The sequence below is a fragment of the Lytechinus variegatus genome, chromosome 1 (genome assembly GCF_018143015.1).
Source record: "Lytechinus variegatus isolate NC3 chromosome 1, Lvar_3.0, whole genome shotgun sequence".
NCBI lineage: Eukaryota > Metazoa > Echinodermata > Echinoidea > Temnopleuroida > Toxopneustidae > Lytechinus > Lytechinus variegatus.
The window spans coordinates 44,279,326-44,297,134 of record NC_054740.1 but is presented as its reverse complement, the minus strand read 5'-3'; the positions used below and the strand labels follow the sequence as shown (position 1 = coordinate 44,297,134).

At 36.4% G+C, this 17,809-nt stretch overlaps 1 protein-coding gene across 1 annotated transcript in view; it reads right to left on the bottom strand.

The window, feature by feature from the left end:
- The window catches only part of LOC121414944 (sodium- and chloride-dependent glycine transporter 1-like), a 126,849-nt gene that overhangs the window by 50,285 nt on the left and 58,755 nt on the right, over nt 1–17,809 (bottom strand). The window contains exon 5 of the mRNA XM_041607993.1: nt 1,555–1,689. Coding sequence (XP_041463927.1) covers nt 1,555–1,689 — 135 coding nt within the window. The remainder of the gene's footprint in view (nt 1–1,554; nt 1,690–17,809) is intronic.

Genomic DNA, 17,809 nt, shown 5'->3' with positions numbered 1-17,809 from the left:
AAGTAGATGTATGGAGTTATTGAAGTAAATAATGCTAATTTATGCGTAAAATCACATGTTTGCTCTTATTAATAAAATAATGCCCCTGAAATGCTAATTTTTGTTTCACATACTCTAGATAGGCCTCTGATCAAATTTATCTTTAAAAAAATTCATCACATTTATTGTCTTATCTATTCTATTGTTTTCTCAATTTCTTATGTATTTCTTTGTTTTTTCGACTTCTTGTTTTTTATTGTTTTTTCAATGGAAATTGTCGGGATATTTATTTTGAACACAAGTGGAATGCCTCTGGCCGTCTCACCTGCATCACGCGATTCAACAAAGCAGCAGTGCTGACTTTGAAAACTACTATAACTCGCACAAGATGTTCAGTGATACTTGGTTACTCTTATTTCCACATTTTATGAACTAGACCAATACACTTTACAGAGATAGGATGGTAATTCAACAAATACCCCCAATGTAGCCAAAGTTCATTGACCTCACATGACCTTTGACCTTGATCATGTGACCTGAAACTTGCACAGGATATTCAGTGATACTTTATTACTCTTATGTCCAAGTTTCAAAAGTCAGATCAATAAACTTGCGAAGTTATAATGGTAATTCAACAGATACCCCCATTATGGCCAAAGTTCATTGACCTTTGACCTTGGTCATGTGACCTGAAACTTGCACAGGATGTTCAGTGATACTTGATTACTATTATGTCCAAGTTTCATGAATCAGATCCAAAAACTTTTAAAGTTTTGATTGTAAATCAACAGATACCCCCAAATCGGCCAAAGTTCATTAACCCTAAATGACCTTTGACCTTGGTCATGTGACGTGAAACTCATGCAGGATGTTTGGTGATACTTGATTAACCTTATGTCCAAGTTTAATGAACTAGGTCCGTATATTTTCTAAGTTATGATGACATTTCAAAAACTTAACCTCAGGTTAAGATTTTGATGTTGATTCCTCCAACATGGTCTAAGTTCATTGACCCTAAATGACCTTTGACCTTGGTCATGTGACATGAAACTCTAATAGGATGTTCAGTAATAATTGATTAACCTTATGGCCAAGTTTCATGAACTAGGTCCATATACTTTCTAAGTTATGTCATTTCAAAAACTTAACCTCAGGTTAAGATTTGATGTTGACGCCGCCGCCGTCGGAAAAGCGGCGCCTATAGTCTCACTCTGCTATGCAGGTGAGACAATAAAAAGATAAAATTAATTGATTTTAAGCAGTAAAAGGAAAAATGATACATTTATGAATTTTGGCTAAGAACACTATTTGCATTGGATTTGTACACAAATTCACGTTTTTGAGTAATTTTGGGTCTCCATGCACTTCCGAAATGTTGCGTAATTTTGGAACTGCATACCCAGGGGTCACAATTTTGGTCTCAAAAGTTGCGCGAGACTTGAAAGTAAAAAGTCAGCGAGCGACGCGGTCAAAAAATTTCGCGCGGCGGATTTATCACTAAAAATGTCGAGGGGGGGGGCTAAATCAGCCCCCCCAGTCTTTTTAGGGTTAATGCAAGCAAGGTTTTAGACTTACCCTTGGATCTCGTAGTCTGGTGAAATCAGGTTTGATGTAGTAAAGGACACCATCTAAAGATCCTGGTAATGTACAGCCACGGATCAGAAGGATTGTCAACACAACGTAGGGAAAGGTAGCAGTGAAGTATACCACCTAAACAACATAGACAAGTAGGAAAACGACAATTATTTTTGCTTTATGAGGACCAAGTCTTACTGGTCAGTCCTTTTCTCCATAGTTCCACTTCATGGAAGTGGTTTACGGTACCCATGTAGTAAGTCTTAGAAGGACTTAGATAATACATGGATAGAGAGAGAAGTGAAATAAAATGGAAAGGCAAGAAGTAGAGGTTAGGAAGTAGAGTATTCTCTGTAGACCTGTCAGAGTCTTGAGAAGAGAAGGCTGGCTTGAGTCGGCGAATGGGAGTTGTATAGCAGGAGCAGGAGGCAAGACTTGAGGTTTCAGGCAGTTCTTCACTCCAGAAGACGGACACGACAGAGTTTTCTTACTTTACAACTCAATAATTGACAGTACTGAAAGTCCCTGCCAAAATTTTTGATGATCAGATGATAGTCTTTATTAAGTGATTTGGGCAATTCAAAGCAAAAGTGGACATTTTCCAAAAATTTATATTGACTCTATTTCAAATCTGGATCAAATTTTTCTATGAAAACTCATACGGAATTTCATAAATACAATAGGGGGACATTATTAGCCACCTTTTTTTCTTGTGCATCTCTCTATAGGAGAATCCAAACCATACAAGAAATTCTATACATGGGACTACATATATTGTTTTTAAGTTAATTTTGATTTAACAGAAAACTATTGCTATTTGGTTAAATTTTCTGTTGGAAAATCTGAAGGCCATCATTTACATCATATCAAACAAAAATTTTAAAATGTTAGTTCATGTTACGTTGTCTGTGAGTAGATATTTTTGATGCCACTCTGTAACCGTCACTCCGTAACTGGGTATTAGTCCAGTCATTTTAGCCCAAATTTTGACCAAACTTGGAACAAATTGTAACAGATTTTTTCACCACAAAGCATTTCTGTGGGGTCCCTAGTACAACATACTAAATGTCCCAAACTGAATAGGGGAAAGGCATCTAATTTGCATAAATCCAAGATGGCTGCCAAAATTAATTGATATGCCTTTTCCCTAATATTTTTGCACAGATAATTGGACATGAATATGATCTTGACATGACTACGCAATTAACTACATGTATGATTCAGAAATTATAAATCGATTGAAATCGTTTTTTGTGACTGTCCGGTTCGAAAAAAATAGATTTTATGCGAAATTTCCATGTTTTCGGTCAAAAATTTTCATGTGCGTAGATATCTTTCTGTTTTATCATTAACATCAACAACTAATGCAAACTATCAGCATTCGACAAGAAAGGGAATATATCAACGAGAAAATTGATATGCTTCATATCAGTATTAATGTCTCAATTTGCTTAGATTAAGGGCATGTACATCCGAATGTATTACTCGATATTGCAATAAAGTGACACCAAAAACCAAACTCCGTGTGTAGCTACACTGTTGATATTCAACTACAATGCGATCGCTGGCATGCCTTTAAAGAGAGTACAATAAAATCAGTCTTGCCTCCCCTTTGTTGGGGGACTTACACGCATAAATACACTAGTGATAGAAAGGTGTATATTATTTAGATGAGTATGTGGGCAAAGGGAGTTTCCTACACATTAAAGCAACTTTTTATGTTAATGAAATCCTTTAGAAAAGTTAGAGGAAGCATTACTCTGCATGATGCATTGAATTACGTTCAAGAACATTAGAGCATACTCCCGTAACAGCCTGTCAAAGGTATTGAGGTATTAACTATTAAAATATTGTGCTTTTTGGAGCCCCAATGTGTTTTCCCTACAGAGAAAACAACTTTTGTCTTAAAATCACTTGAAGGCACAAGAGTAGGCTTTTTGCTATCAGTTACATATAAAGATGATATGGTACAGAAAATCCTAACCCCTCAAGGGTCTGCCGAAGTCACCAACCCTCATTTGGTGTTTTGCCCATTTAAGTTCGCAATTTTTATATCCCCATTGAGGCAAAAGGTGTTTCCCCTTTGTAGTAAACCACTTTTAATTTTTTTGAAGCACTTGGGGATGAAAAAATAGATTTTTCTATATCAGCTATATATAAAGAAGTGCTGGCACAGTAAAGCCTACCCCCTACGGCATTTGCCAAAGTCACTCAACCCTTTTCCATATTTTGCTTTTCTGATATATAGCAAGGCACTTTCAATGTTTTAAAACCACTTGGAGACGAAAGTGTAGCCTTTCCTCTATCTGCTTCACATAAAAGAGTTCTGGCAAATAAAATCCTACCCCTCAGAGGGCTTCTGAATTACTTCACCCAACCCTTTCCGTATTTTGCCAATTTATAGGAAAATCTGCCAATTTGGAGCCCCCATTGAGGCAAAACGGTGTTTCTGCTCTATAGCAAACCACTTTCATTGTTTTGTAACCACTTCGAGTTAAAAAAAGAAGCAGATTTTCCTCTATCAGCTACAATTATAAGGAAGTGCTGGCTCAGCAGCCTACCCCTTCAGGGCTTGACGAAGTTTCCCCACCCTTTCGCCTATTTTCCCTCTTTATTAAAACAAAATCAAAGTTTTGACCCCCCCCCATTCAGGCAAAAATGCATTTCTGCAATATGGTAAAGTCTCTTTAATTTTTTAAAACCACTTGTAGATGAAAGAGAAGGCTGTTTTCTATTAGCCAAGGCTCGACATTAGCGGTGGCCCGGTGGCCCGGGGCCACCAGAAATTCATCTCGGGCAACCATTATTAAAAAAATGTTAAGTTTTGGTGGCCCGAATCGGGCAACCAATAATTTTCAAAGTAGCGCAATTTTTCTCCCGATTTTGCATGTATTTATCAACTTTCTACAGTTCAAATTGCAAGCCAATTCGTCATGCGCCTTTTTTGTTAATCTACACACAAATACACACACACAAAGATTGCACAGTCATGACAGTACGTAGGCCTACCGCTAGCATACAGTAACTATTATTCAGCCGGCCATGCCGGCTGTCTGGCTGAGCTTTGCATGCATATAGCGCATGAAACCACTGCAGTTACCTGTGCGTGCGCGAGCAGACTATTCAGACTCAGGGAGCTGCGATACGAAATGATACTGCTAAGAAATCTTCCCCAGAACTTTGAAAATCTACGTCAAAGTCACATTTTACACCAATGATATGCCCTTCTACAGTCCATATTACTGAAACCTGATTATCTGCAAGCATTAAAAGGAGGAATTATGACCTCTCTTGACTCAAAAAGACCGATTTCCAAATGCATTAATACACATAAACACATAGGTGAGTACATCACAGTCCCATATGTGCATTTGTATGTATGTTGATATTTGGTTTATTTCGGAGCTGTGTCTATTCTAGCCAAAAATAAATAGGCAGCTTCTTTCTTTCTTGTTTACAAATGACTTCTTAAACCACTCTTAAGGAAGTAAATACTTTGGGAAGGCATTTCATTGATATGAAATGTGAATTTTTCCATCATTTTGTCAAATATAGGGAAGGAATTTTCTCACTGTTTTTTCCCAGATAATTTTTGCCATTTTCTCATTTTTTTTACAGTGATTAAACCATTTATACCCCTTCACATTGAATATGCCTGATTAAAGAACATGTTTCTACTGAATAATAATAATTTTCCCCATTTTTTGATCATTTTGTCTTATTCATTTTTCTTACATTTTCTTTTGTTTTTTTCTCAAATTTTTTTTCCTGTTCTTTGTTTTTTCTTTCTTCATTTTTTCTTTTGTTTTATTTCACTTATTCTTTTTTTACAATTTTTTATTTCTTTTTTCAGTATACTATTCTAAAAATGATTTTTGTTTATTTCCCCCTTTTACACATTGTTCTAATTCTGCAGCATATTTTTCTGTGATTTTCTCCTGCTATAATATGCTGGAAAAGAGAAAATAACTGGATTTGGGGCCTGCATAATCTAGGTTTTATGATCAAAAAGGAAGAAAGGAAAAATCATTGTATCTATCTGAGTTTGCTATATGCACTATTTATTTACTTTACCATTATGAGTGTGTGCCGATACGGAGATTAAAAGTCCACAAAACCTGGGAACAATACAATTCTTTTATTCTCTTTCAATCATTTCATATTTACAATGATAGAACAATTTATATATTACCACAAAATAAGCAAAGTAAAACAGCAAGCATGATTTACATACAAGATGTACAAAGAATAGTGGTACGTGTTAGTGACTGCAGAATTCAATTTGTTTTATTCATTTTTAATTAATGTTTTTCTTTATATTTTTCGGGCCACCAAACTTTACTAATGGGCCACCAAAAAAAATTATTTGAAGGTTTTGGTGGCCCGAACGGGCCACCACCAAAAAAAGTTAATGTGGAGCCTTGTATTAGCTACATATAACAAATTGTTAGCATATCGACCCCTTCTCTCTTCAGGGGCTTCAAAATTGACAGATTTTCCCATAAATTTGCAAAATACGGTGACTTCGGTAGTATAATAATAGTATGATAGGATGTGACAGGTCTAATAGCTACATTTCATTTTTCTCTTGAAGTCTAGATCTGAGATCGAGCAGGCAGAAAATGTCATTATTTTGGTGCACAACGTCACAAGACTTGCGTATGATAGTTTGTTCCTATACAATTTCATGTTTAACAATAATTGATACAGTCCAAAACAGAATCAAATTCATGCATTTAATGTTAAAAGTAACAATGTTCTTGTTGTATAAATCTAAGCTTAGTGATATTTATGATATAGCTATAATTTGAGGAGGCCAATGTTTGTAGTAGTATCGAGTCCGGAATTGATTTGATTTGCAATTGGTTCTGATTACATAGTATATACTAGTGTCGTCTGCTATGTGTAACTAAATGAGCGAATATGACCAAAACTGACCATGTTCATGCAAATAAGAATAATTTCCCCTATTTGGATTTTGGGGGACTTTTTGTATAGTCTTCTATGTACCTCAAAGAAATGTTTTGCATTGGAATAAATTCTGTTGCAATTTGTTCCAAGTGAAAAGTTAAAATGACTGGACTATATGTAAGTTTCAAGAATCAGATCAATAAACTTTCAGTTATGATATGATGCTAATTCAACAGATGCCTCCAACTTCGCCAAAGTTCATTGACCCTAAATGACCATTGACCTTGGTCATGTGACCGAAAACTCAGGCAGGATGTTCAATAATACTTGATTAACCTTATGTCCAGGTTTCATGAACTAGGTCCATATAATTTTTTAAGTTACGATGACATTTCAAAAACCTAACCTTAAATTAAGATTTTGATGTTGATTCCACCTACATGGTCTATTTGACCCTAAATGACCTTTGACCTTGGTCATGTGACCTGAAACTCAAGCAGGATGTTTAGTAATGCTTGATATGGCGAGGTTTCATGAAGTAGGTCCATATACTTTCTTAGTTATGCTGTCATTTCAAAAACTTAACCTTTGTTTAAGATTTGGTGTTGACGCCACCGTCAGAAAAGCGGAGCTTAGTCTCACTCTGCTTCGCAGGTGACACAAAAACCTTTGACCTTGGTCATTCGACCTGAAACTTTGGAGGATGTTCAGCAAATAATTACCCTCATGTCCAAGTTTCATGACCTAGGTCCATATACTTTTAAGTTATGATGACTTTTGAAAAAACTGACAACGTAGCCAACTGAAAAGCGGTGCCTAACTTAGTCTCTCTCTGCTATGCAGGCAAGACAAAAATTATCTTGCTCATATGACATGACAACCTTAATCTTATTAATAAAATAATAACTAGTGACAAAGGTCCAAAAAAAGAGTAATAAATTGTTAATAATTTCAGACTCATTTAATTCCAAATTACAAAAATACCAATTAATTTTTATGAACTTTTTCAGGCCTTAAAATACCTGATTACATCACATCCATCTGAAGTGGAAATTTCCATAACCAGCATCGTGAATCACATTCCTACATTCCTCTCACTCAGAAAATCCTATTATCCTGGAGACTTTCAAAGAAAAAGTACTTCCTTTCTATCAAGAATAAGGTACTTTCATTTCTTTGAAGGGTAAACTACTTTCTCTTTTCTTTAAGTACTACAAAAGTGCCAGATATATATATATATTTTTTTTTTTTTTGGGGGGGGAGGGGAGTTGAATAGGTATTAAAGCATCTATTGATATGGCTGTAGGGGTTTATCAAATCTCACCCAGCCAGTTTATTATGAATCACTCATGCATCTATTCTTGGTAAACATCATAACATCTAATTGTACAATCAAGCATAACTGCATAAGTCTATGCAAAACATCTGTGAAAGTTTTGGAAAACATTCATTAGAACTAATGTAGTAAAATTCTAGGACTTAGGATTATTGAAAATGTCCAAAACCCATAAAAAAGGAATCCACATTTGGTAATAAATTTGCACTGTCTGAATTTTACCACAGGCTTGCATGATGGTGAGATTATAAAGTGCAAGTCAATAAGCATTTTTCAAATTCTGCAAGTCCCTTTTTTCCCCCACATGGTTTGTGACTTTCATGCATGCACGAGGAGTGGGGTAAAATAAGGCCACCTTTTTATAATTCAAATTATATCTTTCTAATGTAAAGCAGTAAAAACATGATTAGACCAACATTATCCATTACAATTAGAAATGATGAAACTATTCAGCCTGATTTTCATATTAATAAGCCATAAATATTTTTGTTGGGTGGCCTTATTTTCTCCAATGAAATGGTGCAAATGTTGCTGTATTTGAAGAAAAAATAGTTCAAATGGTTTGATAGAATCACTAAACATTTACTATTAAACAATCAAACATTTAGTTATTCATTTACCCAAACACCCACATTTTAGGATGAATTTCCTATCCAATAGTATGTAAAAAAAAAATTATGGGATTATGTTTTCTATTACCACCTTTATACTATGGAGTATCTACGTGTTTCATTGCTAGTGGACACATACAACCATCAAGTGTGGTGATGTTTACAGTGTATTTTAAAGATTAAACATATATGTAACCATAGTCATTTTATGTATCAATCTGGGTGTACTTATTTGCCCCATCAGACATGTTGAGTTCTTATGTGTTCAGTCAGAGAGGGGGAAAAAAAAGAGGGAAGTGATGAGGTTAACTACAGTTCTGGCATGCACAATAATATCACACATGTACACAAGTAAACTAAGATACCAGTAAAATTATTACTCATTACTGGGTAGGTACAGTACTCGCCTAGAGCTCTAATGTGGCTACTTTCAAAATTTTGATTTTGAGGTGCTGCTGGTTTTGTGCATCTCCTGTGAAACATTCAGTTTGCTCAAAATATGTGCTAAAGGACTGTCTCAAAAGGGCTGTATGCACCAGCCTGAGTAGTCTATTTGACATTTTCAGAACCTAAAAATGTTCTTTCCGATGATTTTTTTTTCTTGCTTCATGTTCGTATGGGGTCCTAGAACAAAGTCAGCTTGGTTGTCAAAGTCAACTTTGGGCAATTTCGGTCATTTGCAAAAATCCAAAATGGCCGCCACATACCATCTTCAAACACCTAAGTTTTGAACCCCTTGCCCCAAAATGATGAGCAATAACTAATTTTAGGGGTTAAGGGTTGTGTAGAACCCATTTCTATTATCATTTTTGCATCGTAAGGTCATCTTCAATGAATCTTGAAATATTAAATTTGAACCCCTTGCCCTAGAATGAGTAATACCTTTGTTTCGGGGTTCGGGGTGTGTAGAATCCATTTCTGCTATTTTATTCACAAACACTTGAAAATGAACATTTAGACTAGTCTTGATGGAATTCTGGTATAATAGCATAATATTTCGCTTTGGACCAATTTCGATAGTAATTCCTTTTACAAAGTGACAAGATGTATAGATTCCATTAATGTGATTTAAGAAGGCAGATTGCATCCTTTTATGAATGCATTTTCTGGCCCTGCCTTTCGATCTTTGTGTTTCTGTGTGTAGTTACAAGAGTTAAAGAGAGAGAAAAAAAAATGAGGGGATGAGAGGAGAGAAATAAGAGATTATACTAAAAAAAATATAGATGAAGAACGAGGGAAAAATGAATGTAAATGCATAATGTTAATCTTAGTAAGTTCAATGGAAGACAGGCGCAGATCCCGAGGGAAGCACCCCTCTTTTGAGAAGCAAAATAACAATTTTAGGGACATTTATCTTTCCATTTTTCCCTATCTCTATTTCGCTTTCCACTATATAATATCTCATTTCTCACTTTCTCTTTAACTACACATACACAGAAACACAAAGATCAAAAGGCAGGTCTAGACAAATACAGTGGACAATATGCCTTCTTCTTTAAATATATCTTGCCCAATACCTTGTCACTTGAAAAGGGAATTGCTATCATTTCTTGAAATAAGTCCACGGCGAAATGTTATGCTATACCAGAATTCTATAAAGACTAGTTTATATGTCCGTTTCCAAGTGTTTGTTGTGCTTAAACCAGTTTATGAATACATATTTTCATCATAATGCATAATACAGACCCGCAGCACACTACTAACGGTATATGCATAAAGCTGAATTGGCAACGCAAATTTTCTGCTTGTGTATTCAGTTTCAGTTCAAAACGCGAAGCAACAATTTTCTCGACAGTTTTGGTAAATTTGAGGATGTTATGAAAGAATATTCATATATTGCTATGATTTACAACTAAAGGTAGGTGATTAACATCCAATGAGATTTTCAGGGATAAGATATACTGAGAGTAGAAATACTAATACTATTTATTACTGACCAAATTGACTCGAAGTTCGGCAGTAACAGCGCTCACATTTCCCCGCTGTGCAATTGCAGTGCGCATGTCTATGTGCGGCTCGTACAATAACTAGGCAGCATGATGAAACCGGAGTTCTAAATTACATATTTTGCTAACTGCAGCGGGTTTACTGTTGGGAACAAGCTATTTCCTAATCAATGTATTTTTCTTCCTTTTTTTAGCATATAAAAAATACCTCAGGGTCAACTGCAGCAAAAGTTAAAAACTAAAGCACTTTTGATCATTTGGCCCACGGCCTATATCTTCAGGTCAAATCCAAGATGGCCGCCATCTAGAAATCAGATCAATAAACTTGCCAAGTTATGATGGTAATTCAACAGATACCCCCATTATGGCCAAAGTTTATTGACCTTTGACCTTGGTCATGTGACCTAAAATGCGCACAGGATGTTCAGTGATACTTGATTACTCTTATGTCCAAGATTTATGAACTAGACCAACATTCTTTCAAGGTTATGATGGTAATTCAACAGATACCCCCAATTCGGCCTAAGTTCATCGACCCTACATGGCCTTTGACCTTGATCATGCGACCTGAAACTTGCACAGGATTTTCAGTGATACTTGATTACTATTATGTCCAAGTTTCATGAATCAGATCAATAAACTTGCCAAGTTATGATGGTAATTCAACAGATACCCCCATTATGGCCAAAGTTTATTGACCTTTGACCTTGGTCATGTGACCTAAAATGCGCACAGGATGTTCAGTGATACTTGATTACTCTTATGTCCAAGATTTATGAACTAGACCAACATTCTTTCAAGGTTATGATGGTAATTCAACAAATACCCCCAATTCGGCCTAAGTTCATTGACCCTAAATGACCTTTGACCTTGGTCATGTGACATGAAACTCACACAGGATATTTGGTGATACATGATTGACCTTATGTCCATTTTTAATGAACTAGGCCCATATATTTTCTAAGTTATGATGACATTTCAAAAACTTTACCTCAGGTTAAGATTTTGATGTTGATTCCCCCAACATGGTCTAAGTTCATTGACCCTAAATGACCTTTGACCTTGGTCATGTGACATGAAACTCTCATAGGATGTTCAGTAAGACTTGATTAACCTTATGGCCAAGTTTTACAAACTAGGTCAATATAATTTCTAAGTTATGTCATTTCAAAAACTTAACCTCAGGTTAAGATTTGATGTTGACGCCGCCGCCGTCGGAAAAGCGGCGCCTATAGTCTCACTCTGCAATGCAGGTGAGACAAAAACTACTTTCCGAGGCTTATAAGTGTGAGAGCTAATGTAAAGGGATTTCAGTAAGAATACTCATATATTTCATTAATTCTCACGTTTTATATGTAGGTCAAGGTGAAGTCACATCTGAGATGTCAGATTTTGACATTAACTGCTCCCCTTTGAATGAATCCTCTTAAGGTTTTTTCTATGATCCATTTCTAGTGTATTTTTTTGTTTATCCATACTTTTGTAATGAATAGGCTTTTATATTAGTCTTATTTGAATTCAAAAGTGTTTTCTATGAAAGCTTAAAAGTGCCACCGAGATTTTGAGATAATTATCTTGGGAAGTCGACATCTTGATAGCAAAAGAACAGATGAGATCCCGGATCTCATCATGTCCACATCTTTCAGAAGAGATGATCAGATGACAAGATCCCTCATCTCGTCTTGTCAACATCTTTTAGAATAAATGATCAGATGACAAGATCCCGAATCTCATCATGACAACATCTTGTAGAATAGATAATCAGCTGACAAGATCCAGGATCTCATCATGTCGATATCTTTTAGGAGAGATGATCAGATGACAAGATCCCGGATCTCGTCATGTCGACATCTTTTAGCAGAAATGATCAGATGACAAGATCTTCGATCCATGATCATGTCATCTAATCATCTCTTCCACTGGATGTCGACATGACCAGATCCAGGATCTTGTCATCTGATCATATGTTGACATGATGAGATCCGGGATCTTGTCATCCGATCATCTTTTCTAAAAGATGTGGACATGATGAGATCCGGGATCTCGTCACATCTGATCTTATCACTAGCTAGATGTTGACTTCCCAAGATAGTTATCTCAACATCTGGGTGGCACTTTTAAGCTTCCATAACTTTCTCCATATTTTTCCTATTTCAATGTGTCCAATGATTGGTAGGCATCAGTTCGTCTTAAAAGACGATGGTGTAGTGCTAGGTCTTGCATTTTTGAGAGTGGCTGTAGAACTCAGCTCTAGAGTGGCAGTCTCTAGAGCAAGTTTGTACAGGTGAAGGAGGATGGTGCTGAGAAACGTATACCGGGGTAGATAGAAATGCTGCCCTAGCCTTCCTCCTAGGTCTTTGGTCTGCCAATTTATCATTCCGATTATTTTCTGACGTCTTGACCACTGTACTTATTAGCTCTCCATAGAATGGCGACCATCATATACATCTTCATAAGTGTTAGTGTCTAAGCTGGTAAGTTTTATATCACGTTTGTAGGTGTCTTTATAACGAATGTGTGATCTACAAATGGGGTGAGACCAAGCACACAGCCCACCTTATCTTTGCGAATCCCTTCTGGGATTCACCAAGGTTTCATGAGGCACCTTTGACTATAAAGGAGCGAAAATAAGCTGGGGATGCCAGCACGTACACTGAAGGGCCTCTGTATTTTTCACTTTGTCCTGCCATTTAATGTGCATGACACGTCTGAGGCAGCTGACAGGGAAGGTGTTTAGCCCCTTTTCTTAGTTGGCGTACGTTTTCCAGGACTTACTTCGGTACAGGAGCTTTGCCATGACTGTGGCAGATTTTCCTATCCTGGTGCTTTATCTCCTTGTCCCTTGAAAGGGAGCTAGAGACAGATAGGTGATCCAAGGTAGGTGAGGAGTCCACCACAACCAGATGAGTGCATGCTGTTGATAGAGATATCTGGAGGTCAGTCAGTGTCCTGAGTCGATCAGGTTTTCTGTTTCACAGGCTGATTGGTGATCCAAACTCCTTACATGCACAGGACAGGCGGTTGCATGACTAGGTCTTGTACTCCTGCTTCTTGAGAGGCAGGGGTGACATCGTTTCAGTGCAATATCTTACGAATGAGAACCATCCTTACCATTGTTTTGGCAGGTAGTCGGTCGATATATGTTAAGTTCCCCTCTGCGTTGGTATGGATATAGCAGCCCTCTGTGCATTCGCCAAATGCATACTGGGGAAGCTTGGAGAAGTTCCCAAAGAGTGTCAGTGCCAGGCGCAGCCTTGCTTCACGCCACTGCTCACAGGAACTGAGGAAAGGTACCAGGTGTTCCAGTGTTGTAGCAAACTGTGCTCATGGAATGATATGACCAGGGAACAGACTTGGGGGAACTTCTACAGGAGGCTAAATAGTGCATTCCTGCTCACCAAGTCAATGGCTCTTGTCAGGACAAAAGGTCCAATAATAGTTATAAAGCAAGAGTTATAAAAAAAGGTAATAACTTAACTATTTTCTGAAAAATATGGAGAAATCACTTTTTAATTCAATAATACAAGTCCTTTCACTAGAAAAGTATGGTTGGACATAAACAAGAATTAGAACTTCTGAAATAGATCATAGCTAAGACCTTAAATGGTTTCATTCTAAAGTGAGCGGTTAATGATGAAATCTATCAACCATCTGACCATCTTAAACACTTGACCTTGAACTAAAAATGGAGTGATTAAAAGAAATGAATCATTCTTACTGAAATGTTACATGATCTACACATAATACTAACCTCTTCAGGACAGCGTGTACGCTATTAGGGAGAGTGCTTCTTCAAGGTTCAATAGTCACAGGAAGATTTTTTTATATTGCGTTTAGCGACCATCTTGGACATGTTAGATTTGATCTGAAGATGATCTAATATTGCAAAATTATTGACAGAAATGGAATCAACATATATGTACCAAATAACTCAAAGAAATGGGTATTAATCATGATTCTTGGACAAAGGGTTCAGAAGTTTATTTTTCAAAATGGCATCTTCTGGCTGCCATCGTGGATTCAACCTGAAGATGACATTATATTGCAAAATAGATAGCAGAAAGATATTCTACACACCCCAAACCCCTAAACAGAGGCATAACTCGTCATTCTGGGGCAAGAGGATCAAAAGTCAATTTTTCAGAATGGGATCTGGCGGGAGTGGTGGCCATCTTGGATTTGACCTGAAGATGACCTTACATTGCAAAAATAATAGAAATCCGTTCTACACACCCCTAAACCCCTAAAAAGAGTCTGTACTCGTCATTTTTGGTCAAGGGGTTCAAAAGTTAGTTTTTCAAGATGCCCTCTGGCGGCCATTTTGGATTTATGCAAATTAGCAAAATTGCCCAAACGGTAACTTTGGGCAACCAATCTGAATCTGTTCTCAGACCCCATAGGAACACGAATCAAGAAAAAAACTTAATCGGAAAGAACATTACTAGGTTGGTGTATTGAGCCTATGGGACTGTCAAATCGACTATTTTTCAAATTAGCGAGCTATTTCTGATGTGACAAATTATCCCGATCTGAACAATTTCAAGATTATTTGTAATGGAGATACAATTATCGCGCTAATTCATAGGAGTAAACTCGAGATTGCAATCCCAAGTCAACTTGGGATTGTTTGCAAAATAGCACACTATTTTACAAATTATCCCACTAATTCGCAAGTGCAGACGCACTCGGGATTATTTTATTCACGACATCAGACCATAATGGTTTCTTGAATCTCAAGATTAATTGCGAAGAGGGCCAATCGGGCTAAATACTACACAAAGAGTTGATCGATTTGACCCTACCATTCTTGAGTAGCTTATAACTATTCAGGCTGCCTTATTTACACTGTGACCTTTATTTACCCACTCTCTATACAGTACAGTGTTCATTGCTTTTGAATCATGGACCTACTACTGTAAATCCATGTTTGAATAAATTCCCATGATGTGCCCCAAGCTTGATATTAAATGAGATATTTTTAATAATCCACATAAGAATTCAATGGGACTCCTGATTCATTCTCAATGATGCTTCAATATGCCAGTTCACAGTTTCATTCTGATCAGGTCATTGGTGAAATATTCAATGAGATGTCTTGATTATTCTTTTATTCTTTCGAATTTTGTTTTTCATTTACATCAGAAAAAACAATGCGTCAACTGCTGTTGTTATAGCAATATGCTAATGTATTCAAAGTAAAAATGCCACTAATACCTTCTTAGATTATTAAATTGGTATGCTATTCTAGTCAATCGTGTCCCGTAACACAGATAAGCGATGAATAGCGAATATGAGAGAACACTTCTGATTTGTTCCTGGGCAGTATTTTGTGCATGTAATATTGATCTTGATTGGTCAGTTCATTAAGCGATTGATCGTTAATCTTTGTTCATCCTGCCATCCTGCCATGTAAGGCATGCTTACATACATTTGTTTATTTATTTATTTTGTTTTATTTATACAGGTAGCCCCATCAGTAGTTCATGTACTGTTTTCCAGGGGGCCCTGTAAACAAATGTTTACAATATAACAAACAAGCAAATTACATAAGGAAAAACAAACAGAACATGAAAAATAATCAGAAGTGAATACATGGAAAAAAGATGATGGTACATAGGTACCATGTAGGGAAGTAACATTAATTCATCTAGATTTCAATCAGCATTACAATACAGGAACCCCCCACATACATGTAATTCATACAATATTAAAAAGCCTATATCTGTGCTTCACATACTGATATCTGCATGTTGCAGAGAGTGAAGGGGCTATTTCCTGGAAGTGCACCAATTCAAGTACTGGGAACAAAAAGCATTCTTACTACTAGCACTTCTCACTGATGGGGGTAGGCTATTCCAAAGTAAAGCACCATCAATTGATAGTGCACGTTTACCACATTTTGTCTTCACTCTTGGAATGATCACACCATAATTATCTGAACTTCTTGTACTATATCTGTGAGTATGGCTGGATAATGAAAACATATTGTACAAATATAATGGTGCACTGTTATTCATAATATCAAACAATAATTTACTCTTCTGGAACTCCCATCTATTTTCCATGCAAATCCATTTTAGAGTACGAAACATTTCGGAGGTGGGAGTAAACATATTTGCTTTGAGTACGATTCTTGCCATCTGCTTATGCTGCTTTATCAGGATATCTTTTGTTCCTTTAGTGCAATTACTCCATGAAGTACAACAATAGTCATAATATGGAAGAATAAGAGAATTGGCAAGTAGTTTGGTACTATCTGTGGCACTACATGTATTAAGTTGGTGCTTAGAATCTTTCTTTGAAATCTGCCTATCATAATAAAGGAAATGAAAGGTCATTTGACCAAAATTGCTATGAAGTATTAAACGACAAGTCCACCCCTACAAAAACTTGATTTGAATAAAAAGAGAAAAAAAAGCATGACTCTGAAAATTTCATCAAAATCGATGTAAAATAAAGTTATGGCATTTTTTAGTTTCATTCATTTCACAAAACAGAACGTAAAAGCACATTTCGGTCGGTATGCAAATGAGGAACTGATGAAATCACTCAATCACTTTTTCTTTTTGTATTTTATTATGTGAAATATGAAATATTTTTATTTTCTCATCATTGTCATGTGAAATGAAGTTTCATTCCTCCCTGAACAAGTGGAATTCCATTAGCTTAAAGATCCAGACCGGACCCAAAAATGAAATTGACAAATTATATACCAATCGAAAGCTTATAAGCTACTAAATACAGCAATGTATGCTTTATGCATGTTCACCGCTTCCCAGCTGAGTATTTTGCTTAAAAATATTCCAATTATCGGGCTTCGAACCCGGCTTAGAAAATGGGCTTTATTGTGCTTTTCACCTGCCTCGAGACCGTGACGTCACGTTGTGTAAGAAGCGTCGTGATTCCATAGGTTTGTACACAGAAGAATTGGGTGATTTTTTTGCTTTCCAAATAACGCATTTCATTCTCTTCACTTCTATCACAGAGGGATATCACATATATTTTTTTCCTACAAGCTTGAATTTATGAAATCTACAGTTTTGAACTAGTTTTTGCCATATTTTATTTCCTGCTTATTTGGCGCAGATTTCAATTATATCTGCATTTAGATTATGTATAACAACTTTTCCTGACATAGCGATTTAGGCCCAATAAGAGCCAAACAAAGAAATCACAAAAAAGGTAGTGAATAGTTGTAGGTTTACATCACTTTAAACAGTGAATAATTTTGAAGGCCATTTTCATCTGAAAACGAAAAAAAAATGGATTCATAATATGGAAATGGAAGAAAATGCCCAATGCTTTTGTACACAAACGTATGGAATCGCAACCCTACAGACACAACGTGACGTCATCATTTCCAGGTGACGTGGGGGTGCTCAATCGAAGCGTACTTTGGAGAAGTTTCTTTGATTTTTATTTAATATTTTTAATTAATGGAAGGAGATATG